This window comes from Haliaeetus albicilla, chromosome 30 (assembly GCF_947461875.1).
Source record: "Haliaeetus albicilla chromosome 30, bHalAlb1.1, whole genome shotgun sequence".
NCBI lineage: Eukaryota > Metazoa > Chordata > Aves > Accipitriformes > Accipitridae > Haliaeetus > Haliaeetus albicilla.
The window spans coordinates 2,577,217-2,602,755 of NC_091512.1; the positions used below are offsets into that span (position 1 = coordinate 2,577,217).

A 25,539-nucleotide genomic window follows, 5' to 3' on the forward strand; every position below is an offset into this window, starting at 1 on the left:
GCTTCTGATTTGCACAGCCTATGGGGCACACAAAATCTGGATAGACTGTGAATTAGAAACCAGAGGAATAAAGACATTTCTTTGTGGAAAGCATTCACATAAGTAAAACAAAGATAAAAAACAAAACAAAATAAAACAAATAAAGAAGCCATGAAACCAAAAATTCTCAGAAAATAACCACTAGAATACGCTGACCCTGTAATGAGATATGAGTCCTATGCAAAAGACAACAGATACTTTATTCCTTCTGAAAAGCATCCAGTGATTAGTTTTTTCAGGGCATCCTTGATCTCATGGCTTCTCATGCTGTAGATGAGGGGGTTCAAGGCTGGAGGCACCACTGAGTATAGCAATGCCACTGCCAGGTCCACGGATGGGAAGGACAAGGAGAGCGGCTTCAGGTAGGCAAACATGGCAGTACTTATAAACAAGGAGACCACAGCAAGATGAGGGAGGCAGGTGGAAAAGGCTTTGTGTCGTCCCTGCTCAGAAGGGATCCTCAGCACAGCCCTGAAGATCTGCCCATAGGACAGCACAATGAAAACAAAACACCCAACAGCTAAACCGACAGCAACTACAAGTACCCCAACTTCCCTGAGGTAGGCATCTGAGCAGGCGAGCTTGAGGATCTGGGGGATTTCGCAGAAGAACTGGTCCACGGCATTGTCTTGGCAGAGGGGTAGTGAAAATGTATTGGCAGTCTGCAGCACAGCATAGAGGAAACCAGTGCCCCAGGCAGCTGCTGCCATGTGGACACAAGCTCTGCTGCCCAGGAGGGTCCCATAGTGCAGGGGTTTGCAGATGGCAACGTAGCGGTCGTAGGCCATGACAGTGAGAATAAAGTACTCTGCTGACATCAAAAAGACAAACAGAAAGAGCTGGGCAGCACATCCTGGGTAGGAGATGGCCCTGGTGTCCCAGAGGGAGTTGGCCATGGCTTTGGGGACAGTGGTGGAGATGGAGCCCAGGTCAAGGAGGGAGAGGCTGAGGAGGAAGAAGTACATGGGCGTGTGGAGGCAGTGGTCACAGGCTACGGGGGTAATGATGAGGCCGTTGGCCAGGAGGGCAGCCAGGTAGATGCCCAGGAAGAGCCCGAAGTGCAAGAGCTGCAGCTCCCGCGTGTCTGCAAATGCCAGGAGGAGGAACTGGGTGATGGAGCTGCTGTTGGACATCTGCTGCCTCTGGGTGTGGAGCACTGAACAGGGAGGCAAGGGCAGTGACAAGTTAGGGCATTGGTCTTTGAGCAATATCAAATCTATTTCTCCTACTACACGTTCACAGCACCTTTACTATTGCAATGATATTTTCATTCAGCTCCATTCCTGGAGCTCTGGTTGGTGCTGGCTGAGTGTGCCCTGAGGATCAGGAGCTCTGCCTAGTGGTTGCCAAGGAATCAGCTTTGCTCTGCAGCAGTGGCTTTCTGGGAATGGTTTCTGTCAGACCTGGTGTTTGAATTGGTCAGATGAAACTGCTCCTAATGTAAAAGTGCTTGTCAGCATCTGCACTCCCAGGGCTAAGAAAACACAATCAAAGCATTGCTTGAGATAGAGGGAGGGGTTTACAGCTCTCCCCCATCATACCTGGTAATATTCTTGGATTTCAGAAACTCTCATCATTTCTGCTGCACTCAGAGAAACTAAAGTGGGTCCTGCGAGGGAAAAGTACTGCCTGCACTGCAGTGCAGAGTGAAGGGAGCTGGTCTGTCACTCTGTCATGTTGCCAGCTACCCTGAACTTGGTCCTTTCTGAGATGGAGGGTAATCACACTCCCGTGTTAACCTGAAAATACTCCAGGCACTACTGAGAGCAGAGACACCCACTGCCCAGCACCAAGTGACTCCCCCTTTCTCAAGGTCTCTGCACCCCACCTCTTGCCAAGGACACACATGGTTCATTTCACAAACCCAGCAGCATTTCCTCAGTCATGATGTCTCTGTGCTTCTCCATGGGATGTTCAGAAACACCAAGATGCTATGGGACAGACCTGCATCCTGGAGGGCAGCTCACAGCTTGGAAGGTCACCCTAAGGAGGTAGCCAAGTGTCCTGATGATGGTATCTCAGGAAGGGAGAGTCAGCTCATTTCCTAGGGAATGACACAGGCTGCATTGCCCACAGCTTGGAGGAGAGCTTGGACACCTGTAACCTTGTTCCCATGGACACAGCTGCATGGGAGGACCCACAAGATCAGTGTGTGACTCTGCAGCTGAAACTCCCACCCCCAGAGAGCCTGACATCAGGAACAAGGTAACAGTAGCAATAACAAAGACTAGTGGAGAAGTAAGGAAAAAGAGAGTGAGGGTCTGGCTCAGAGAGGCAAAGGCAGAGGCAGGCAGGCACTCAGGAAAGAGTTACCCTTACCCAGCTCTGCATACCACCTCCCAGACATCAATATAGCCAGGCAGTTTTTCTCAGTCCCTGTGCTCTACTTCAGGAGGCTCCTATCAGACTTACTTATCTCTCAGAGTGTCACCTCAGGAGTCTCAGTGAGCTGTTCAAGAATGACAGCTCCTTTGCCATTTCTCCTGAAAATTCCCTAAGAGTAGAAAACAGAAAACACAAACTCAGGAATGCTAGTTATGATTATAGCAATACCTGCTTTGACCATGCCCTTGAAAAGTGCCCTCAGAAATGTCCTGGGGATGATCTGGAGACTGTGAGCAGCCCTGATCCACACAGCACCCTCTTGTCAGCAGAAGGACCCTGACCTGATGCAAGTTCCTTCTTCCACCCACAGCTTCTCCCCACTCTGATGTTGGAGCTCCCCAGGCAGGCTGAGTACTTACCCTGACTGGTGGCAGAGTCCCTGCCCCAGCACACAGACCCCTGGCCGCAAGGACCCTGCTCAGGACAGCCCTGGGCACCCCTGGCTGCACACCCACCTTCACACTCTGCAGCCATCCCCGGGTGAAGGCAGCTGACATGCCCTGTCCCTCCGAGGGTGCAGCAGGGAAGCTGTGCTCCAAAGCACGTCCTTTTTCTCTACACTGCACAAACTGTGAGAGTCCTCCTGCCAGATCCCATAGGCTGTGGGATGTGCCAGCTTTAGGAGGTCATTCCAGGAACCACAGCTGCATTGCCCTGCAGCTAGACACTTACCCTGTTAAGGGCTGTGGAGATTTTTCTCCAGGTCAGCTCTCCTCTCTCCTCTCACCCCAGGCTGCCTTTAACATCTCTCTCTGCCTCACTTCTCTCCCCTCGGTGCCTGCAGGCAGTGCCCTCAGCCCTGCTGCGCTTTGCAGAGGAGCCGCTCCTGGGCAGAGCTGTCTCTCTGCAGTGCTGCCTGCTTGCCATGAGCTCCCTCCAGCCCAGGAGCCCAGCCCAGCTCAGCAGCAGAGGACCAGCCCAAGGCAGCACTTTCTCTGCCCCCTCTGGGCTCCCTGAAGATGTCCCTGGGGCTCCAGGGAACCTGCTGGGAAACAGGCTGAGGCAAATGCTGATATTGCCTACCTCAGTTAGGGAGAGGCACATCTTTTCTGAAATAAGATTCTCCTCTCAGAGACAAAGTTACATCTACATGCCACGTTTTTTGGTCTTATTGTTAGACAGGATACCCAGAGAGAGGCAGGCAGGGATCTCCTTTACCCCTGGTGAGGGAAGGGATCCAGGGGTCAATGGAGGCATCTCATCCTGCATTTCTACTCATGGCATTTGAAGGAGGCTCAGCTCCCTGCCATGCACACCACAAAGCCACAGGAGGTGGGATTCCTCTTGCCTCAGTTCAGGTGTGAGCAAAATAGACACTTGCAGGTGAGCTCCTTGTCTCAGCTCCCATCTGAATTAATGGAGAGGAAAGGCAGGAGTCAGGTGTTCAGACACAAATACCTGGTGACATTTGAACTGCCGGAGATGGGCCAAGATACATGTAGGTAACAGCAAACTGTAATGAAGAAGTTCACAGAGACAGGGCAACATCTTGGGAATCCTGTATGAGCCTGGTGGGAAATTCCTTTGGCCAAGTGGCATGACAGCTTATGCCAAACTATAGGCCAAAAGAAGCTTCTCCTTATCTCCATGGCACTTGATACAGCTATTCATATGAATGACTGCAGTCATGTACCTTAGCGAGAGCTGGGTCTCTCTCTTTTCCATCAGCTGAATTTACTATACCTCCACTGACTATAATGGCATATGTCCCATGTTCGTCCCCACACTGCCTAACAGAATTCAGGGCAGGTCCTCTATTTAATGTCCAACTCCAGGGCCACAGAGCTACATGAGATGCCAAGGCTGCAGGGACCTCACAGGAGCTGCAGGAAAGCAATTCCCATTCAGGGTGGGTGCATCACAGATGTCCCAGACGGCATCACAGAAAGTACGATTTGGTGCCTGTTTGCCATACACTAAAGCCATCAGTCAGAGGCATCGGTCATCAGATGCCATCAGAGAGGCAAGGTCTGCTCCTTCTCCACCCAAGAGCTGCAGGCATTGCATGAACAGGAAGCATGTCGCACAGGGGTTTTTACTCACTCCCTTGATGATCCAATCAATGAAAAGACCAAGAATTTTCAGAGAGTCTGGATACATCTTGTCTTCAGCACATCATCCTCCAAGCACAGTAATGGTCCATATTAGAACTCATTGGAAACTCAAAAAGGATTTCAAGGACACCAAGATGAACTTTTAATACTTCAGGAACTGTTACAGAAGAAAAAGAGATAAGGTAGGACCACTGCTGAAATGAGGAAGTGTAGGTCTAGATAGATCTGAGGTACTCTACGTCACAGCCTCGGTTAATACCAGACAGTTGTCCCAGGCCTTTGAGCTCTTAGGAGGGACTCTGGAGGAGAACAACCAGCAGTGGATGGGGACCAAGCGTGGGGTTACTCAAGCAAACTACACCCTTACCAGTCCATGGGAACCATAGGGGCTGCATCCAAGGGTGCTGAGAGTGTTTTTTTTTCTTGAGGAGGTGCTGGTCTGTTATCACACCAGTAAGAAAGGAACTTGGACGCTGTGAGCTACTTTTAAAAATTATGTTCATCATCATTAACACTATAAGGAGAGAACCATGCAGATCATCTTAGGCCCCTTTAGATGGTGGGAACCCCAGGTGGTGTAGCATTCAACGGGCCTTCTACCTGAATGCAGCAAACCATGCAGACCCCATCCATAGAAGACAGTCTCCTGTTTTGGTCATTCAAGCTACTATAGGATTTTCTTACAAGGAACAACTCTACTCATCGTCTCAACAGTCAAACAGAAATGATGTTTTCATGAGAATGTTTTGCTGCACTGTTAGATACAGGCAAGGCCAGGCAGGAGGCATGATGTCCAGTACAGAGTGGGACCTGCCTGCAGGCTCTTATGTGATAATATGCTGCTGAGGTTGTCCTGTGGCCAATGGATCTATGCAGCATAACACAGGTTTGATGGCCGTGCTGTACGCGCAGCAGGGTGCAGCGCAGCACATCCCTAAGAACTCGATGTTCAATATTTTTCTGGTCAGGCCAGTGTTCAGGTTTCCCTGTGAGAAGTCTGTGGTCCAGTACACTGCCACAGCTGAGATGCCGTGGCCCAAATGTGCACTGCCAGGAGGAGCTGAAGACCCATGGCTTGTCACAGAACTGTGATGGTTTTGGATTAAACGAGACGTGGTGGGACAGCTTGCTGAGCTGTGGTGCTGCAATGGAGGGATACAGGCTCTGCCCAGCGAGCAGCAGGGAGGACGAGGACTATGCCCCCTGTATGAAGGGGAAGCTTGGATTTGTGGGGGTCCTCTATGTGACAGACAACAGGTTGGACTAGCTTTTGTCATTTCGGATGAGAGAGGAGTCAGCAAGAGTGTCCTCGTGTTTGCAGTTACAGACTGCTTCCTCAGGAAGAGGAAACAGAAAAAGTCTTTTGTCAGCAACCCCAGGAAGTCTCCAGGTTCATGAGCAGGTTCCTGTGGTAAACAAGTTCAAGTGCCCTGGCATTCCCTGGCAAGGCAAAGCAACAGGGTGCCAACAGCCTGAAGTTGGCTATTGGGACAACTTCTTCAGACAGCTGCCAGGTGGGCCACCAAGGGTGATTCTCACCTAGACCTGATCCTGGCCAACAAGGAATAGGGGTGTGATGATATTCAGTGTCAGTCTTGGCTATCATGGCCATGAATTAGTGGGGGATGAGACACCAAAGGGCAGTGAGTAAGGCCAGCAGGAGAGCACAGAACTGGGACTCCAGAGGAGAAGACTTGGACACACTCAGGAGACTGAGACAAGCGGTGCCATGGGAAGCAGCTCTGTTGGGTGAAGGAGCATGGGAAATCTGATAGGCCATACAGGACAGCCTCCTTAAAGCACAAGAACGATCTCCCCAAATACCTTTGAAGAGAAGCAACCTTCTCAGAAGGCTGCTTGTGTGCACTGACTGAGCTCCAGGGCAAAAAGGCAGCAGGCAGGAGGTGGAAGCAGGGAAAGCTGCAGACAGAATGCCGAAACCTTGTTCCAGGATGTAGGGATGGTGCCAAAGCCAAAGGTCCCATTGTCTTGAGAGATGCAGGGCAGGATAGAGGCAGCAAGATGAGCTGATCCTAGTGCATTAACAGTAAAAGACTAGACAGGGATCATGTGGGCCTGCTGCTGAACTTCCAAAGTGTAGGAGCAGGTAAGGCTGAGGAACTGAATGACTTCTTTGGCTGTGACTTCTGCCAGGCCTTTGTGACTGGTGACAGGACCCTGGAGGAAAACAACCAGCAGTGAGTGGGGATCAAGTCAGAGGTTACTTGAGGAAAGTCAGCCTTGAACAGTCCCTGGGAGCAGAGGGGAATCCTCCAAGGCTGGGGAGGGAGGAAGCCAGTTTTGTAGCAAGGCTCACTCTGCATCACTTTTGACAGATCCTGGAGATCAGGACAAGTCCCTGATGGCTTCCAAAAAAGTTGACAGCTCTCTTCCAACACAGGCCAGAGGATGACCAGGGGAACAAAAGGCTGTTTAACCTCCAATTGGAGAGCAGGGTGTCCCTGAGCATGTCCTCTTGGATGATGTTTCTGGGAAGATGAAGAGGAAGGTGACCGGGCATGGCCAGCATAGATTTATCCAGGGTGGATCATGGTAGACCAACCTCACTTTTTTCTAGGGTGAAAGGGCTAGATTTCTGGATGAGGGGAGATCAGTGGGTGTCTTTATTATTGTGTCCAGGACATTTGGAGGGAGGGAGGGAGTGATGTGCATATGGATGGATGGATTGATGGGCAGATGCATGGATGGATGGATATAGAGATGGGCAGGACCTAGGATTGATAGTCAGGCTCAGAGGGTCATGAAAAATGGGTCATACACTGTCTGGAGGCCAGTAAGAAGCGGGCACTGCAGATGTTTGCATCTTGACTGCCTGTCTCAGCCTGGGAGATGGGGTTTCCCCCTGCTGCGGGTGGCTTTGCCAGTCGAGTCACATGGGTCTAGCTGGTGCAGAATCTACTCGAAGACATTCCTGTTAGCCAAATCTGTTGGGATTTGTGACAGTACATCCCCCCCACACCCCCATCCTGCCAGCAGGAAATAAAACTTCTGCAGGAAGGGAGAAGGGGAAGGAAACCCTGGAGGCTGCAGGTTGAAATGTGAACTGGCCAGTCGAGACGCGCCAGGTACACCAAGGTGACCCTCCTAACCAATAGAATTAAATGACCACAGGTCAGATTCGACAGGGGTATAAACGGGGTCCCGCTGGACGACACGTTGGCAGTCCTCCTTGGAGCAGCAGGACAGCAGTCAGAGACTCCCCCTCGGGTCAGGGCACTGCCCGAGGTAACTCCTCGAGGGAGAGAGCCCTCCGCTTTTAGGTGAGTGATACGCGCGTTTTGGAGCCATCACTTTAAATCCTGGGGATTCTTAGGTCAGCCGTGTAGTATTAATTCTCTTTACATCATTGAGCCTGTGGTGTTATAAAATGTTACCGGATTTCTAACTAACTTTTGCTGAAGACTAAACCTGAGTTTTAACACCTGTTGGATTTGGTTAGTTGTGCATCCGTAACAAGGACAGAGTCTGTCTCATTGGAATGAAGACCCCTGGAATGGGGTGGGTGACCCTTGACTTCACATCCCTAGTTATCTCCTGAAGCTGGAGTGGGACCTGGTGGGGATCAGCACGACGGTTATAGACACAGGTTTAGGCCCACAAGACCAACACCCCCCAATTGCTGGAAATGGGGAGTCTGCTGAAGACCGGTCGATAGCATTGGGCCAAAGAGAAGGATGTCAGAAATTCAAGGCTGGCCTAGGGGAGATACTGTCATTGTCTACAGCTAGCTTATGGGATGGTGCAGAGGAGAATGAGTCAGACTCTTCCCAGGTGGGCACAGTGGAAAGATGAGCAGCCATGGGAAAAAGTTGGGCCATGGGAAATTCTGACTAGGCTTAAGAGAAAGGCATCTGCACTATAAGGTCTGTCAGGCACTGGGAACATGCACCCAGAAAGGCTCCAGGATGTCCACAATGGAGACAGTCAAGCCTCAACTAGACGTAGTGCCATGGGTGTTTTTGGATCATAATGGATGACTACCTAATATGGGTAGAAGAGGAAGCCTGGGCAACAGAACCCAAGGTGCCCAACATTAGAGGGGATCACTCTCATTCCTGCCTTCACTGACAATGGAGCCACAGGTACTTTACCCTGCAGGGAATGAAAAATGCGTGGGTCTAGGTATTGCAGAGTCTGCTTGAAGACGCTCCTGTGTCCCAGATATATTAGGCTTAGTGCCCGTTTGGCTATTCAAAAGAGAGCATTTCATTCACTTTGTCTCTTTTTTCCCCCTCTGTGAATCAGGGGAGCTTGTGACTTCAATGTGTGACTTGCTGTGTGCAAAGAGCAGATATGGGCAGATAGAGTGCAGGGCAGGGAGTGTTTTGGGGGGTCCTGGGATCTCTGCTTACACAAAAATGTGGGGTTTGTTCATCTAGGGCTGTCTGCTGTGGGAAGTGGACTTCAGAGGAGGTAACATGGACTTAATATAGAACCGTTGAGTGTATTACATCACTGCATGCCTGTGTGCAGCTCGTTCTCCAAGCAGGAGGCAGTTGGTGCCCACAGGCTGAAACATGCAGCTACAGACTTCAGTGAAGAAAGCTCAGATTTGAGCAAGGCTGCTGTAAGTGCCAGGTGGTTGAGAGAAAAGGTGGGGCTGGGGGTAGGGATGAAGAATGACCAGAGATTGTTAAAAACATAAAAGGTCTTGCTTTTTGTATACATTCAAACTCCATTAGGAGGATCAATATGAATGGAGGATTTCTGATACCACATGGTGCAAGAGCAGAAAAATGAAGAAAAGGGGGGGGGGGAAGAATTCTTTCTTATTGTTTAGTATTGAAATCTTTCCACTTTGACTACACTCCTGAAATCTCTCTAATTAACCACATAAGAATTGAAGACCTAAAGGAGAATACTGCACAGAGCCTTGGCTCGTTAGGGAGTTTTCATGTTAATGAGCCCTCTGGTGCCAAGTTCCTGAACTGCAGATCCTGAAAGATTGAACAAGCGTCTCAAGAAGTAAAAGTCAGCATCAAACTTCCAAGTTTCTGAGGGTGTTAGTGGGCTCCACTGAGGAACATCACTGCAGAGACCGTGGAGGGAATGACCAGACAAGGAGGCTGTCCTTGGGGGCTGGTGAAACAGGAAGTCAGAGGCATTGGTTACAGGCGGAAGATCAATTATGGAGGTGGCTGTGAAAGGCCTAAATGTGTTTCTCCAAGCAGGATGGCCAAGCCCTGAGCCCCATCCCCCTGGGAAGGGGGATCCTTTCCTTCATGGGATGCTTACAGCTCTTCCTGGGAGCAGTTTGATGTGGGGGGGGTGTGATGCCGAGTGAAGGACAGCGGTAGGACACTTCCCAGGCTCTTTTGGCCATCGGTGAGGAGGGAACAAGGGCCTGGGGCTGTAAGGAACTGGTGTCCTCGCAAGAGCTTCAGTGGAAGAGACAGCAGCCACCATGGAGATGATAAGGACTTCAGTTCTGTTGGTGGGGAGGAGGGGGGCAGCGCACAAAGGCCCTGTTTGCACCACAGACAGTCCTACACTGTCCCATGCCTGTGCCAGTTTCCCTGCAGAATTTAGCTGCCTCCCCCTGTTTCCCTACCTCACCCTGACCTTGGGATCTCCCAAGTAGAAGAATTTGGAGCAATGGAGTAATTTGAGCCTGGGGGAAAGTGTGAGGGCAATGGACTTGAATAATTTTTCCATGGTTTCTCACAATCCATACCTTTTTTACTTGGCTTAAATTAAATTGGTCTTCCCCAAGTCAACTCTTCTTTGCCTGTGACAGTAATTAGTAAGTTATGTCCCTGTCTTTATGGTGACCCATGAGCTATTCCATCTTATTTTCTCCCTTCCTCCTTTTGAGTTGGAGGTGTGACTGGGCAGCTGGGTGGGTGTCTGAGTGTTGGGCAAGGCTAACCCACTACAGGACGACCACCTCAGGACTGCTGTGTCTAGTATGTGGCTCACCAGCACAGGCAAGACCCTGACAGAGTGGAGAGAAAGTTGCAGAGGCCAGAAGGATGGTTGGGGCCTGGAGCACATTGTGTACAAGGAGAGGCTGAGAAAGCCTGCAGACACATCAACAGTTTTTTGACCATCCATGGCACCTCAGATGCCACCAGGTGTTTTTGTGTGAGCAGCTGACAGCCACCCTGCATCCCCACGGATGCCAGTGGGAGCTCAGGGCAGGGGCTGACCAGCAGGCACCTGTTTTGTGCACACTGAGCTGGAGCAAGAGGAATCCAAGCTCCTGTGGGACTGCAGGGTGCCTCAGGGAGAGATGAACCCCACTTCAGTCTCTGGGCTACTCACCAGAGAGGAAATACCTGATGGACTCAGCTGAATCCCTGCCCTACGTGGGGGGAAATGATCCCTGTCGGTCACTGCTGTGGTGTCCTGCCTCGCAAGGGGACAGGGATAGGCATTAAGGGAGTAAAATCTTTAGAATCATAGAATCATTTAGGTTGGAAAAGACCTTTAAGGTCATCGAGTCCAACCAGTAACCTAACACTGCCGAGTCCACCACTAAACCATGCCCCTAAGTGCCAGATCTGCACGTCTTTCAAATAACTCCAAGGATGGTGACTCAACCACTTCCCTGGGCAGCCTGTTCCAATTCTTGACAACCCTTCCACAGAAGAAATTTTTCGTAATATCCAAACCAGAATCACAGAATGGTTTCGGTTGGCAGGGACCTTAAAGATCATCTAGTTCCAAACACCTGCCATGGGCAGGGACACCTTCCACTAGACCAGGCTGCTCAAAGCCCCATCTAACTGGCCTTGAACACTTCCAGGGATGGGGCATCCACAGCTTCTGTGGGCAACCTGTTCCAGTGCCTCACCAGCCTCACAATAAAGAAATTCTTCCTTACATCTAATCTAAATCTACCCTCTTTCGGTTTAAATCCATTACACCTTATCATATCACTACATAAGCTTGTAAAAAGCCCCTCTCCAAGCTTTCTTGTAGGCCCCTTTAAGTACTGGAAGGCTGCTATAAGGTCTCCCCAGAGCCTTCTCTTCTCCAGGATGAACAACTCCAATGCTCTCAGCCTGTCTTCATAGGGGAGGTGCTCAAGCCCTCTCATCATCTTCATGGCCCTCCTCTGGACTCTCTCCAACAGGTCCATGTCCTTCTTATGTTGGGGGCGCCAGAGATGAAGGCAGTACTCCAGGTGGGGTCTCACAAGAGCAGAGTAGAGGGGGAGAATCACCTCCCTTGACCTGCTGGTTACGCTTCTTTTGATGCAGCTGAGGATATGATTGGCTTCCTGGGCTGCAAGTGCACATTGCTGGGTCACGTTGAGCTCCTCATCAACCAGTATCAATCCGCAGGGCTTCTCTCAATCTACTCATTGCCAAGCCTGTATTTATGCTTGGGATTGCCTTGACCCATGTGTAGCACCTCTCACTTGGCCTGGTTGAACTTCATGAGGTTCGCACAGGCCCACCTCTCAAGCCTGTCATGGTCCCTCTGGATGGTATCCCTTCCCTCCAGCATGTCAGCTGCACAACACAGCTTGGTGTCGTTGGCAAACTTGCTGAGGGTGCACTCAGTCCCACTGCCCTTGTAGCCGAGAAAGATATTAAACAGGGCTGGTCCCAATACCAGCCCCTGAGGAACGCCACTCGTCACTGCTCTCCACTTGGACATGCAGCCATTGACCACAACTCTTTGAGTGTGACCATCCTGTCAATTCCTTATCCACCAAGTGGTCCATCTGTCAAATACATGTTTCTCCAATTTAGAGACAAGGATGTCGTGCGGGACAGTGTGTGTTTTGTTTTCATTTTGGTATCCTAAGCATAGATCTTCAGGGCTGTGCTTAAGATCCCCTCTGAGCAGGCACAAAGCCTTTTCTACATGCCTCCCTCACCTGGCCGTGGTCTCCTTCTTCTCTGCCATTCTTGCCTACCTGAAGGCCCCCTCCATCTTCTCCCCATCTCTGTACCTGGTAAAAGCAGATCTATACTCAGTGGTGTCTTCAGCAGGGAACCCCCTTATTTACAGCTTGAGGACCCAGGAGCTCAAGGATGCCCTTAAGAAAGTGATTTCATTGACATTTTTCAGTAGTGAGAATATTACCACCTCTCTCCACAAATGATTCCCAGACTATCCAATTCTAGCTTTTTTTATGTTGGTTTTTTTTTTGTTTGTTGTGGCTTTTTGTGTTGCTTTTTTTTTTCTTTTTTTTAATATAATTATAATTATTGCTGCTGTTATTTTTCATTCACAGTTTTTATTTCTCTACACAAATATTTGCATTTGCATCACGACATCTGAGTCATGTACCTACTTTGCATGCATAAGTGCACCTAGTGCCCTTATCAAAGTATGTTTAACACTGGAGTTAGCCACTCTTGTAGCATCTCTGTAATAAAATGGGATCTTCCTGGTGCAGTGCTTTCATGCCAGGCTCTTTCTCCAAAGAGGCCTGAGGAACTGCATGCCTGAAATTCCTCTTCCTCCATGTGTCCAGAACTAAAAAGCTTACTGTCTCTTTGTGACCTTTCAGAGACACAGGACTGGATTTAGGAGTCACCAGTTGGTGTCTGATGACAGGCGAGATGGTGAGTGTAATTGAGGGATGTACCCAGGGCTTTCCACAGGTGACCTTAAGGACACTCATCCTCTAGGAGGGGAATCTGGAGCTGCCTGGAGAGCACAGTGGTTCTTCAGGGACAGCATGTTCCCAGCGTTGAGTGGGTATGGAAGAGCTCTGCATAGATGGGGTTTGGGGCCTGAAGAACAGGAAATGTGCAGACGTCCTGTGGGCCCTCTCCAGTTCCTCCCCACCTGTCTACAGCAGGAATTCCCACCGAGGGACACACTAGTCTAGGTGTGGCCACATTGCAGCTCCCTGGAAGGGGATGAGAACTCCAGATGTCTGGGGTGGCCACACTCCTCCTAATGCAGCTCTATATGCAGTTGATCTTGTTCATGGTGAGCATGCACCACTGGCTTGTATGGTGTCCCTCGTAGTGCCCAGGTCCTTCTCATGAGGGTCACTGCTCAGCTAGTGTGGACCCAGCCTGCCCTGATATATGGGGTTATTCTTCCCCCGACGCAGGACTGGCCACTTCTCCTTGAAAAACTTGAGAAGTTTCTGTTGGCCAAATCCCAGAGTTTCTCAAGGTCCCCCTGGAGTGAAGCTCCATTTTGCCAGCTGTTAATATTTGTGTGCAGATGCCTCACCCTGATTGTGGTGAGCCATCAACACAAGACCAGAGTGTGAGAAGTTGCACGACACTACAGCTAATAAAAGGAGTTACTGGGTTTGTACTGACCAATGTAGGAATCAGCACAACAACTCTCTTAGAAACACCACATGAGAGTACAAAGCCAGAAAAGCCAGGGCCAGAGGGGAAGGAGCAGAGTTGGGCTGTTTGTAGAGCAATGGGTGAGGATGATCAGAGGAGAATTTGGGAGGCAAAAGAAGGAAAAAGAAAAGCCAGAGGTTAAGCTCAGCTATGATGAGGCCTGCATGGGGTTACCCGCCTAGCAGCCCTGTGTCTGTGACTTCAGTGGGACAAAAAAGCCGCAGCTGACCACTCCAAACTTATGTCTGCTTACTTCCATGGTCATGGGGAACCTGAGTGCTGTCCCTACCATCACCAAGGGAAGACTGGTGGTGGAGGAAAATGCACAATCGTTCATCCTGGAAAGGATCTCAGGAGGTCTGTAAGCCAAGCAAAACCACTGTCAGTGGAGAAAAGAGAAACGAGGGCTGGGCTGTTATCTGCTAGGCTGTGTTAGTGGAAAACTTAGGCCTATATAGACATACATAACAGTAGTGATCTCTCCAGGAGCTGATCTGAGGCCCTCCATCTGTCCAGGAGCTGGCCCTGGGATCCCCTCGTCCCTCCAGTTCCCCCACGCACAGACAAACACACACACACGTGGCTCTCTCCAGCAGAGAATCACAGAACCACTGAGGCTGGGAAGCAGCCAGCTTCCACCTTCTCTGTGCTTCCTCTTCATGCTTGATTTTTTTCAGGAGCTCCTTTCTCACCCATACCAGCCTCCTGCAATGTTGCTTGGCTTCCTGCATGTCCCGCTGTACTGTTCTGGATCTTGAAGAGGAGATCCTTGACCATCAAAGAGCTCTCCCCTCTTCTCTGCAGGACCATATCCCATGGGATACTGTCAAGGATGTCCCTTGGCACACCAAAGCCTGCTCTCCTGAAGTCCTGCTCTTTGCCTTGTTCCCTTCTCTCAGGAACCTCAGCTCTACTTTCTCATGCCTGACCAGCTTTTTCTTGTTTCCAAGGATGACGTCCGGCAGGACACTCCCCTTCACTGGCTCCTCACTCACCCTTGTCAGGAAGACATTGTCAATGAACTCCAAACACCTCCTGGATGGCTTTTGCCTTGCTATGTGTCCCCTTCAGCAAATGTTGGGATAGTTTAGGCCTGCCATGAGGACCGCGGCCTGCAAACAGGAGACTTCTTCCCATTGTCTGAAGAAGGCCTCATCTACTTCGTCTTCCTCATCAGGGGCACCGTAGGAGACATCCACCCACCACAGGGTTGCCCATGACCCTTCAGCTCTCAGCTGACTCATTGTCCATTCCCAGGCAGAGCTCCACCTGTTCCCACTGCTCTCTGCCATAAAAGGCAACTTTGCCTCTGGGTCCAGACCTATGGCCTTATCCCTACCAGACCCCCCCAGGACCCCACAGTTTCTCCAGGAGAGGGGATTTGTAGGAGCCTGCAATTCCTCATGCTGTTATCTTGTGGGAGACACCCCAATCAAGATGAGCCAGCTGCACACAAACATTAAAAACTGACCAAATGGTTCTTCAGTCCAGGGGAACCTTGAGAAACGCTGCAGTTCAGCAAATGGAAATTGAAGTTTTTCAAGGAGAAGTGGCCAGTGCAGCGTAGGTGGGTGGCAGGGGTGTGGGGGGAGAATAACCCCATACATCAGGACAGGCTGGGACCTGACCGACTGAGAGGTGACCCTGAGGAGAAGGGCCTGGGCACTACGAGGGATGCCCTGTGAGCCAGTAGAGTGTGGACACTATGAACAAGGCCAGCTGCATACAGGGCTGCAGTAGGAGGAGTGTGGGCTACCCAGACACCCTGAGTTATCAAGCCCCTCAACTTGGCACTGGTGTGGCCCACACGCATGGGTGCATGTAGCAGTATACGACCCCCCCAAGAGGAAACAAAACTTCTCCAGGAAGGGAGGAGAGGAAGAAAAAAACAAACCCTAATGGCTGCAGGTTGAAAATTGAACTGACCAGTCGAGAAGTGCCAGGTACACTGAAGTGGTGACCTTTTGGTCAATAGCGATTGAAATGACGACAGATCAGAGTCGACAAGGGTATAAATGGGGTCCCGCCCGAGGACATTTTGAATCAGTCCTCCTCGGAGCAGCGGGTCTGCAGTCAGGGACTCCCCCTTGCGTCGGGGCACCACCCAAGGTAACTCCTGCAGGTTGAGAGCCCTCATCTTATAGGTGAGTGATATGCACCTTTCTTAAGTCTGCTGTGAAGTACTAATTCCCCTTATGTCCTTGCGCCTGGGGTTTACAAAATTACCAGAGTTCTAAATAACTTTTTCACTGAAGAATAAATCTGAGTTTTAACACCTCCTGGATTTGACTGTGCGTGCCTCTGTAACATTTCAAATTGGCATAGTTGGCAGGATGGTGTTAATAAAGGAATTATTACAGAAGCACGGCTGTAGCCCTTTCCCCCCAGAGATAGAATGGGCAAAGGAGAAGTGGGCCGACCCAGCCGCAGGCGTGGAGAGAACAGAACGAGAAGTAGTTGATACGGCAATGGTAAAGCCATTATGTGTGCCCTCCTAGATGCCTGCTTGATTCAAGCGCAAAACCAAAAGAGTGATTCTGACCGATTGGCAAAGGATAATTCTAAAAAGCATGGGGAAATAGATTGTTTGAAGGTGGACTTGAGACAAGAAAAGGAGCGGATGTGTCTCCTGCAATGAAAGATTGGAATTATGCTAGCACAAGCAAAAAAGCCCCCCAGTATTACCCAAATCTGAAAGTTAATCCTGGGTATGGACCCTGAGGATTGGGATGGGGACATCTGGGGAGACTCTGATCAAAACAGCTCTGAAGAGGTAGAGGAATTGGAGGAAAGGGATGTGCGACCCCTTATTAAAACAGAAAGGCACACGCGTCCACACGGTGGGAGCCCCCGAACCACTATTCGCACAACCCCTTGGTCAGGACCTGAACTCAGTGATTTACAAGCCAAGTTTTTGCACAAACTGGGTGAAACCAAAACTGAGTATTTGTGGAGAGTTTCTTTAACAGGGGGGAGATTGGATATTGTTGAGTGATGACGAAGCGAGAGGTTACTGGAGACCGGGAGTGTTCTGAGTGACTGACGGGCAGGTGATCAGTCGATAACGTCCTGAATAGCCTACTGGGCTGGGGGTGTGGACCCCAAGGAGAGAGGAGAACCTATTACTATCGGGGTAAAGGGACTGTTGGAGTTAACGGAAGGAGTGCAGAAAGCCGACTGTGTTCAGGCCATGTATGACAGAGGGCAGGAAGAGATACCGATGACTGCACCAGTGGATCCCCGCCACCTCAGACCCCTTATTAGAGGTCTGCCAGATGCTTTAAAGGTACACGTCCAGTCTCTCAAAGAAAGAATCCTGGGGGTCACTGAGCACACCCAGCAGAACCCCTCCAGAGGCCTCCTGTGCATGTGATGATTGGGGCTGAAGTACAGCACAGCATAGTAGTTCACAGGTGCAAGATGGGACGGACGGAGCTGAGCGGTGGCACAAAGGGCAGCAGGAAGGTCCAGCCAGCTGGTTGTAAGCCCCACCCGGAGCGTTCTCAATCTTGCAGTCAGTCATATTGGAACTACAATCCCAGAAGGAACGATCTCTGGCAGAAGGCACTGGCACTGGGGGGACCCCGAGCTGTGCTGCACGGGCAGTCCACTGACACATCCAGGAATGAAATTGCTGGAGGGGAAAGCTAGAGACCAAAGGGAAGCGCCAGTAACCCCACCCCCTCAGGATGAGAACCGTAACCCTTTCGCAGCACTGCGAGAGGAACCAGAAGGGTTAAAAAACTAGAAGCTGGGGTTTGGGGCCACCAAATCCACATGGTGAATACCTGCCAATGGTCTGCTGATAAAAAGCCTTATATACACATTCCTGTGGGTCCAAGACAGATAAGTTTAGCATTCTTAATTGATACAGGAGCCCAAATTAGTGTTTTAAATGAACGGCAAGCTAGTGAGCTGGCAATTAAACCATTGAGAAAGGCTATAAACATTATAGGAGTGACAGGAGCAGCAGAAAAATGTCCCATAGCTCAAACTCAATTCTGGCTACCTGGGGAAAAGAGAATAACGACTGTGGAAGTGGCTCTGAGCCCCTATGAGGGAAATATACTGGGATTTGATGTGCTGGCAGGCAAACAATGGTACCTACCCAAGGGCAGGGTGTGGAGCTTTGAGGGCAGAGGGGCAGAGGCTATCCATGTGAGAACCTTGCAGGTTGCTCCTGCACTACTGCAATCTAAAGTAACCCATGTTTATCAATACCTGTTGCCAGCCACTACCAAATGAGGCATTTCAGAAGTAATTAACAACCTTGAGAAGAGACAGATCATAAGTCGCATACATTCCCTTTATAATTCTCCTGTTTGGCCAGTCTGAAAAGCAGATGGGAGGTGGTGACTAACAATTGATTATAGGAGATTGAACAGTAATACCCCACCATTAAGTGCTGCTGTTCCAAGTATAACCTCAATAGGAACGGCACTACAGGCTGCCGCCCATGGCTGCTTTAGATGTCAAGGATATGTTTTTTATGGTTCCCCTAAAGGAAGAGGACAATCCCCAGTTCACCTTCACTTGGGAGGGGACCCAATACATTTTTAATTGACCTCCCCAGGGATATAGGCATTCCCCCACTGTTGCTCACAATGCTTCAGCCAAGCTCCTTGATGCTGTGGAAGTACCACTGGGTGTTCACATGTATCAATATATAGATGATATCCTGGTTGGTGGGGATAACAAGGAACAGGTAGGGCAAGTGGCTGAGGCCATCAGGAACCTGTTAGTCAAGAATGGGCTAGACGTCCCATCTTCTAAATGTCAAGGTCCCGGACAAGAAATTACATTCCTGGGGGCGTGGTGGATAGCTGGAGCAGTTGCAGTACGTGCCGACACTCGATCAGCTATTGAAAAGGGACAGACTGCAGGCAATAAAACAGAATTACAACAGCTGTTAGGTACTTTGGGCTACTGGAGAAAACATATACCAGGGTTTTCATTGATTGTCTGCCCTCTCTGTGACTTGCTTGAAAAGAACAGGAGATGGAATTGGACTTTGCAACATATGGAAGCCCTTAACACTCTGAAAGACGAGCTTAAGGCTTATCAGAGACTAGGCCCATTGCACCCACGAGGTCCATTAAGGGTGGAATGGGGATTCGCTGAACATGCCTCATACTGTGGCGTGTTTCAAAAGGGGCACAGGGACCAGCCAGGCCTTTGTTATTCTCTTCCACTTCATTTAAGGAGACTGAGCGATGATATTCAGATTGGAAAAAGGGGGTCCTTTCCCTCACTAGAGCAGTTAAGGAGGCTGAAAAGCTGCATACCTCACAGGATGTTATAGTACAGGGCCCTTTCCTTCTCTTAAATTCAATCCTCAATGGGTCACCTCCTGCGGAGGGAGTAGCCCAAAAGGCCACGGTTAGGAAATGGTATGCATACCTAGAAGGGATAAGCCAATTGCTCCCACTAAAGAAGGGTCCGGTTAATTTTCAAACCACAGCAACCTATGAACCCTGAGCCAACCTTGTTATGTCAACCTTATAAACCTTCTCCGATTCAGGAGGCACCCAAATTTGTGACAGGCTCAGATATGCAGGGAGTGTGGTTCACAGATGCCTCTGCCCGTCAAGTGGGATCAAAATAGCAATATAAAGCAGTGGCATTGGAGACTGGTACTGGGAAGACAGTCGAGGAAGAGGGTGAAGGTAGTGCACAAGTAGGACAACTATGGGCTTTATTACTGGCCGTAGAGAATGGTGCTACCATCATCTATACTGACTCTTATGCAACCTTTCAGGGTGCTACAGAGTGGATATGTCAGTGGAAATCTAGTAATTGGGAAGTAGGTCATGTGAAAGTGTGGAGGACAGAGGACTGGCAACGTCTCCTGGCAATAGGGAGGTCCCGACCTTTAAAGGTGGGATGGGTGAAGGGACATGCTCAGGATGGAACCCCAGCTGCAAAATGGAATCAACAGGTGGACCACCTGGCCCAAATCAGGATGGTCACCAGTGAGAAGGAAGATTGGGACAGACTAGCTGAATGGTTGCATATCAAGAAAGGCCACTCAGGGCAAGAGGATCTCTATTATGAATGCCCATCTCGGGGTTGGCCGGTGTCCATGAAAACCCGTGAAGCAATTCTCACAGCTTGCCCACAGTGCCCCATAAGGCTTAACGCTAATCACCCAAACCAAGCTCCGGCCCAGCATATCAGACAAGGCAAGGCTCTTTGGAGCACATGGCAGGCTGATTACAGTGGTCCTCTGAGACCATCATCTGGGAGGAAATATATTTTGGTAGGAGTGGAGGTAGCATCAGGATTGTCTGTGGCAACAGCTGTTGGCACAGCTACTGCAGACCAGACAGTTCAGGTTTTGTGAGAATGGTTTGGTATTCTACCTATTCCTGAACGTATTCAAAGTGATAATGGGTCACATTTCACAGCCACAGTGGTACAAGACCGGGTGCGAAGGGAAGGCATCAAATGGGTGTTTCACACACCATATTACCCCCAAGCTAATGGTATAGTTGAGCGAACCAATGGCTTGATTAGAAAACATGCTGATGTCTCATGCCATAACTGGGACACACGATTACCACGAGCAGCTTTTGCTGTTAATAACCGGTGGGGAAATTATGGTAGTACAAAAATTCGAGCGTTTTGTCCTACGGGACTGTTAACGGGCAATGACTATACCAGAGGGTCAGAGATGCCACTTCCCACTGGGGACATACGTGGGCCAACCTGTCATGGTGAAACTACCTTCCATTTGTATTGTTCCTATGACCTTAGCAAAACCCAGAGGCTTGTATGCCTGGGAAGCCTTAGACGGGAGCAGAAAGACTCACCAGGTCACCACATTGCCCGGTGGATAATCCTGGACTTCTAACCCTGTGACCCAGTTTTAAGACTGAGGCCTAGTTTGTGCTTTCTTACAGGACAATGAAGAAATGAGCCATTCCAGTGCTTCTACTGGTAGTGATGATGGTGGCAGGTGTGGATGGTGAAGACCTGGATGACAACATCATGGCAAAGATGATGGACATCAATATATCGCAAGCCCTTAAGCTCACATGGGAGCAATGTAACTACCATAGTTGGAGGTTCAGATTGGATGGGGGAGGAGGGTATACTCAGGTTGTTTATAGTTGGTCACCAGATGCAGTAAATGCTAGTTCGGTATGGAACACCAGTTGTCACTATATCCTCCAACTAACCCATGAGATCACGGGGTGGAGCTGGAATGGTACTACACCATGCCCTGAAATTCCATGGGGGCGGCTGTGTACGGTACCCAAGGGAACACCGATAGAGCATTCTAGAATTGAGTTTACAACTATCAACCTCAGCCAATGTTAGATCTGCCAGTTTGGGACTCTGGAACAAGCAGTTACAACATACCGGTAAAATGACTATCCAAAATTGAGCTGTACTGGATTTGATGCTACTGAAAGAGAAAGGTGTATGTGGAGTTTTGAACCTGTTGATGGACGACTGCTGTGTTCACTCCAAATGTGTCAATGTAGCTTCAAGATCAAATCAACAAAAGAAAGTGGCAAGAGACTCAGAGGCAATTGCTTCTGCACCAGGGACTACTTGGCTGGGTGGCAAAGTTTTGATATGTTGGGATTTTCTTTGAAAGGGTGGACGACCAGCCTTCTCTAATCTTTAATAATGCTTGCAGTTATGATTACTGTAACCTGTATTGCACTAAGTCACATCAAACGCTTGGCAGTGAAGTCTGTACTGACGGTTAAGTATACTCTCTTAAAAACCTGTTTGTGTGTCAGATAGTCCACTTGAACTCTAGACCAGAATGAAATGCTGACCCACAATGAGAGTCAAATTCATCAGACGGCGGTCCCTTTTAGCTCTGGAGGCAAGAGGTAACTGTACCACCACTCCAAGGAAACCTGGACTGTGGTCACAGGATGCATTGTGCGCCAGGACACCCTGCCCCTGAAAGGAAACAAAACTTCTCTGGGCAGGGAGGAGAAGAAAAAAAACCCCAAAGTCTAGAGGCCGCAGGTTGAAAATTAAACTGACCAATCGAGAAGCGCCAGGTACACTGAAGTGTTGATCCTTTGGCCAATGAGGATTAAAATGATGACAGATCAGAGTCGACAAGGGTATAAACGGGGTCCCACCCAAGGACATTTTGGCATCAGTCCTCCTCAGAGCGGTGGGTCGGCAGTCGGAGACTCTCCCCTTGGGTCGGGATGACGCCCTAGGTAATTCCTGCAGGTTGAGAGCCCTCATCTTTTAGGTGAGTGATATGCACCTTTTGAGTCATCATTTTAAATCTGAAGAATAGTTAAGTCGGCTGTGAAGTACTAATTCCCCTTACATCCTCAAGCCTGTCGTTCACAAATGTTAACAGAGTTCTAAGTAAATTTTACTGAAGAACAAATCTGAGTTTTAACACCTCTTGGATTTGATTGTGTGAGCCTCCATAACACATACCCAACTCTTCTTCTAATGAAAGAAATGCCACAGGACATAAGTTTCTCTGTAGCTGAGGGAGGCAACATCAGTGTTCACTTCAGCCTCTTTCCCAGCAGGTTCCCCTGGAGCCCCAGGGACACCTGGAGGCAGCCCAGAGGGGGCAGAGAAAGTGCTGCCTTGGGCTGGTCCTCTGCTGCTGAGCTGGGCTGGGCTCCTGGGCTGGAGGGAGCTCATGGCAAGCAGGCAGCACTGCAGAGAGACAGCTCTGCCCAGGAGCAGCTCCTCTGCAAAGCGCAGCAGGGCTGAGGGCACTGCCTGCAGGCACCGAGGGGAGAGAAGTGAGGCAGAAATGTTAAAGGCAGTCTGGGGTGGGAGGAGAGAGGAGAGCTGACCTGGAGAAAAATCTCCACAGTACTTAACAGGGTAAGTCTCTGGCTGCAGGGCAATGCAGCTGTGGTTTCTGGAATGACCTCCTAAAGCTGGCACATCCCACAGCCTAGCAGATCTGTCAGGAGGACTCTCACAATTTGTGCAGTGTAGAGAAAAAGGACGTTCTTTGGAGCACAGCTTCCCTGCTGCACCCTCGGAGGGACAGGGCATGTCAGCTGCCTTCACCCGGGGATGGCTGCAGAGTGTGAAGGTGGGTGTGCAGCCAGGGGTGCCCAGGGCTGTTTTTCTGAGCAGGGTCCTTGCGGCCACGGGGCTGTGTGCTGGGGCAGGGACTCTGCCGCTGGTCGGGGTAAGTACTCTGCCTGCCTGGTGAACTCCAACAGCAGAGTGGGGAGAAGCTGTGGGTGGAAGAAGCAACTTGCATCAGGGCAGGGTCCTTCTGCTGACAAGAGGGTGCTGTGTGGATCAGGGCTACTCACAGCTCCAGATCATACCCAGGACATTTCTGAGGGCACTTTTCAAGGGCAAGGTCAATGCAGGGATTACTATAAACATAAGGAGCTTTCCTGAGTTTGTGTTTTCTGTTTCCTACTCTTGGGGAATTTTCAGGAGACATGGAAAAGGAGCTGTCGTGCTTGAACAGCTCACTGAGACTCCTGAGGTGTAACTGTGAGGGATCAGTCAGTCTGACAGGAGCCTCCTGAAGTAGAGCACAGGGACTGAGAACAACTGCCTGGCTCTGTTGGTGTCTGGGAGGTGGCATGTACAGCTGGGTAAGGGTAACTCTTTCCTGAGTGCCTGGCTGCTTCTGCCTTTGCCTCTCTGAGCCAGACCCTCACTCTATTTTCCCTTTCTTCTCCACTAGTCTGTGTTATTGCTACTGTTACCTTGTTCCTGCTGTCAGGCTCTCTGGGGGTGGGAGTTTCAGCTGCAGAGCCACACACTGATCTTGTGGGTCCTCCCATGCAGCTGTGACCATGGGAACAAGGTTACAGGTGTCCAAGCTCTCCTCCAAGCTGTGGGGCTGTGGGCAATGCAGCCTGTGTCATTCCCTAGGAAATGAGCTGACTCTCCCTTCCTGAGATGCCATCATCAGGACACTTAGCTATTTTCTTTGGGTGTCTCTCCAAGATGTGTGCTGCCCTCCAGGATGCAGGTCTGTCCCATAGCATCTTGGTGTTTCTGAACGTCCCATGGAGAAGCACAGAGACAGCAAGACTGAGGAAATGCTGCTGGGTTTGTGAAATGAACCATGTGTGTCCTTGGCAAGAAGTGGGGTGCAGAGACCTTGAGAAAGGGGGAGTCACTTGGTGCTGGGCAGTGGGTGTCTCTGCTCTCAGAAATGCCTGGATTCTTTTCAGGTTAACACGGGGGTGTGATTACCCTCCATCTCACAAAGGTGAGAGCTCAGGGTATCTAGCAACAAGACAGAGTGACAGACGAGCTCCCCTCGCTCTGCACTAAGCCGCAGGCAGTACTCTTTCCTCACAGGACCCACTTTATTTTCTCTGAGTGTAGCAGAAATGATGAGGTTATTCTGAAATCCCAGAAAATCTTGCGGTGAGATAGGGAAGAGATGTAAATACCACCCCTGACCGCCCTAACCCCCTGCCCCAAACAATGCTTTGATTGTGTTTTCTTAGCCCTGGGAGTGCAGATGCTGACAAGCACTTTTACATTAGGAGCAGTTTCATCTGACCAATTCAAACACCAGGTCTGACAGAAACCATTCCCAGAAAGCCACTGCTGCAGAGCAAAGCTGATTCCTTGGCAACCACTAGGCAGAGCTCCTGATCCTCAGGGCACACTCAGCCAGCACCAACCAGAGCTCCAGGAATGGAGCTGAATGAAAATATCATTGCAATAGTAAAGGTGCTGTGAACGTGTAGTAGGAGAAATAGATTTGATATTGCTCAAAGACCAATGCCCTAACTTGTCACTGCCCTTGCCTCCCTGTTCAGTGCTCCACACCCAGAGGCAGCAGATGTCCAACAGCAGCTCCATCACCCAGTTCCTCCTCCTGGCATTTGCAGACACGCGGGAGCTGCAGCTCTTGCACTTCGGGCTCTTCCTGGGCATCTACCTGGCTGCCCTCCTGGCCAACGGCCTCATCATTACCCCCGTAGCCTGTGACCACTGCCTCCACACGCCCATGTACTTCTTCCTCCTCAGCCTCTCCCTCCTTGACCTGGGCTCCATCTCCACCACTGTCCCCAAAGCCATGGCCAACTCCCTCTGGGACACCAGGGCCATCTCCTACCCAGGATGTGCTGCCCAGCTCTTTCTGTTTCTCTTTTTGATCTCAGCAGAGTATTTTCTTCTCACTGTCATGGCCTACGACCGCTACGTTGCCATCTGCAAACCCCTGCACTACGGGACCCTCCTGGGCAGCAGAGCTTGTGTCCACATGGCAGCAGCTGCCTGGGGCTGTGGTTTTCTCCATGCTGTGCTGCACACTGCCAATACATTTTCACTACCATTCTGCCGAGGCAATGTTGTGGACCAGTTCTTCTGTGAAATCCCCCAGATCCTCAAGCTTGCCTGCTCAGATGCCTACCTCAGGGAAGCTGGGGTACTTGTAGTTGCTGTCTGTTTAGCTGTTGGATGTTTTGTTTTCATTGTGCTGTCCTATGGGCAGATCTTCAGAGCTGTGCTGAGGATCCCCTCTGAGCAGGGACAGCACAAAGCCTTTTCCACCTGCCTCCCTCATCTCGCTGTGGTCTCCTTGTTTATAAGCACTGCCATGATTGCCTACCTGAAGCCCCCCTCCATTTCCTTGCCAACCCTGGACCTGGCAGTGGCATTGCTATACTCAGTGGTGCCTCCAGCCTTGAACCCCCTCATCTACAGCATGAGAAACCATGAGATCAAGGATGCCCTGAGAAAACTATTCAATGGATGTTTTTCCAAAGGAATAAACTGCATGTTGTCCTTTGCATAGGACTCATAACATATCTTAGTATAGC

The 25,539-nt window shown here is 50.1% G+C and overlaps 2 protein-coding genes across 2 annotated transcripts; one reads left to right on the forward strand and one right to left on the reverse strand.

Moving 5' to 3' along the window:
* Positions 1 to 215: 215 nt before the first annotated feature.
* Positions 216 to 2,605, reverse strand: LOC138683033 (olfactory receptor 14C36-like). Its single transcript, XM_069774555.1, has 3 exons — positions 2,593 to 2,605; positions 1,028 to 1,195; positions 216 to 850 (listed from the first exon to the last, which is right to left on the reverse strand). Exons 1-3 carry the CDS (start codon positions 2,603 to 2,605, stop codon positions 216 to 218), a joined length of 816 nt encoding a protein of 271 aa, XP_069630656.1.
* Positions 2,606 to 24,512: 21,907 nt separating this feature from the next.
* LOC138683037 (olfactory receptor 14C36-like) lies at positions 24,513 to 25,514 on the forward strand. Its single transcript, XM_069774557.1, has one exon. The coding sequence runs from the start codon at positions 24,558 to 24,560 to the stop codon at positions 25,512 to 25,514; it is 957 nt and encodes a 318-aa protein (XP_069630658.1). The 5' UTR covers positions 24,513 to 24,557.
* The last annotated feature ends 25 nt before the right edge of the window (positions 25,515 to 25,539 follow it).

Bases quoted from the DNA above. Each gene is read 5' to 3' on its own strand.
- LOC138683037 (XM_069774557.1), top strand. From the start codon at position 24,558: ATGTCCAACAGCAGCTCCATCACCCAGTTCCTCCTCCTGGCATTTGCA.
- LOC138683033 (XM_069774555.1), bottom strand. The intron at 851-1,027 runs GTGACCACTGCC...TTTTGATGTCAG, and splicing joins CATCATTACCCCCGTAGCCT to CAGAGTACTTTATTCTCACT.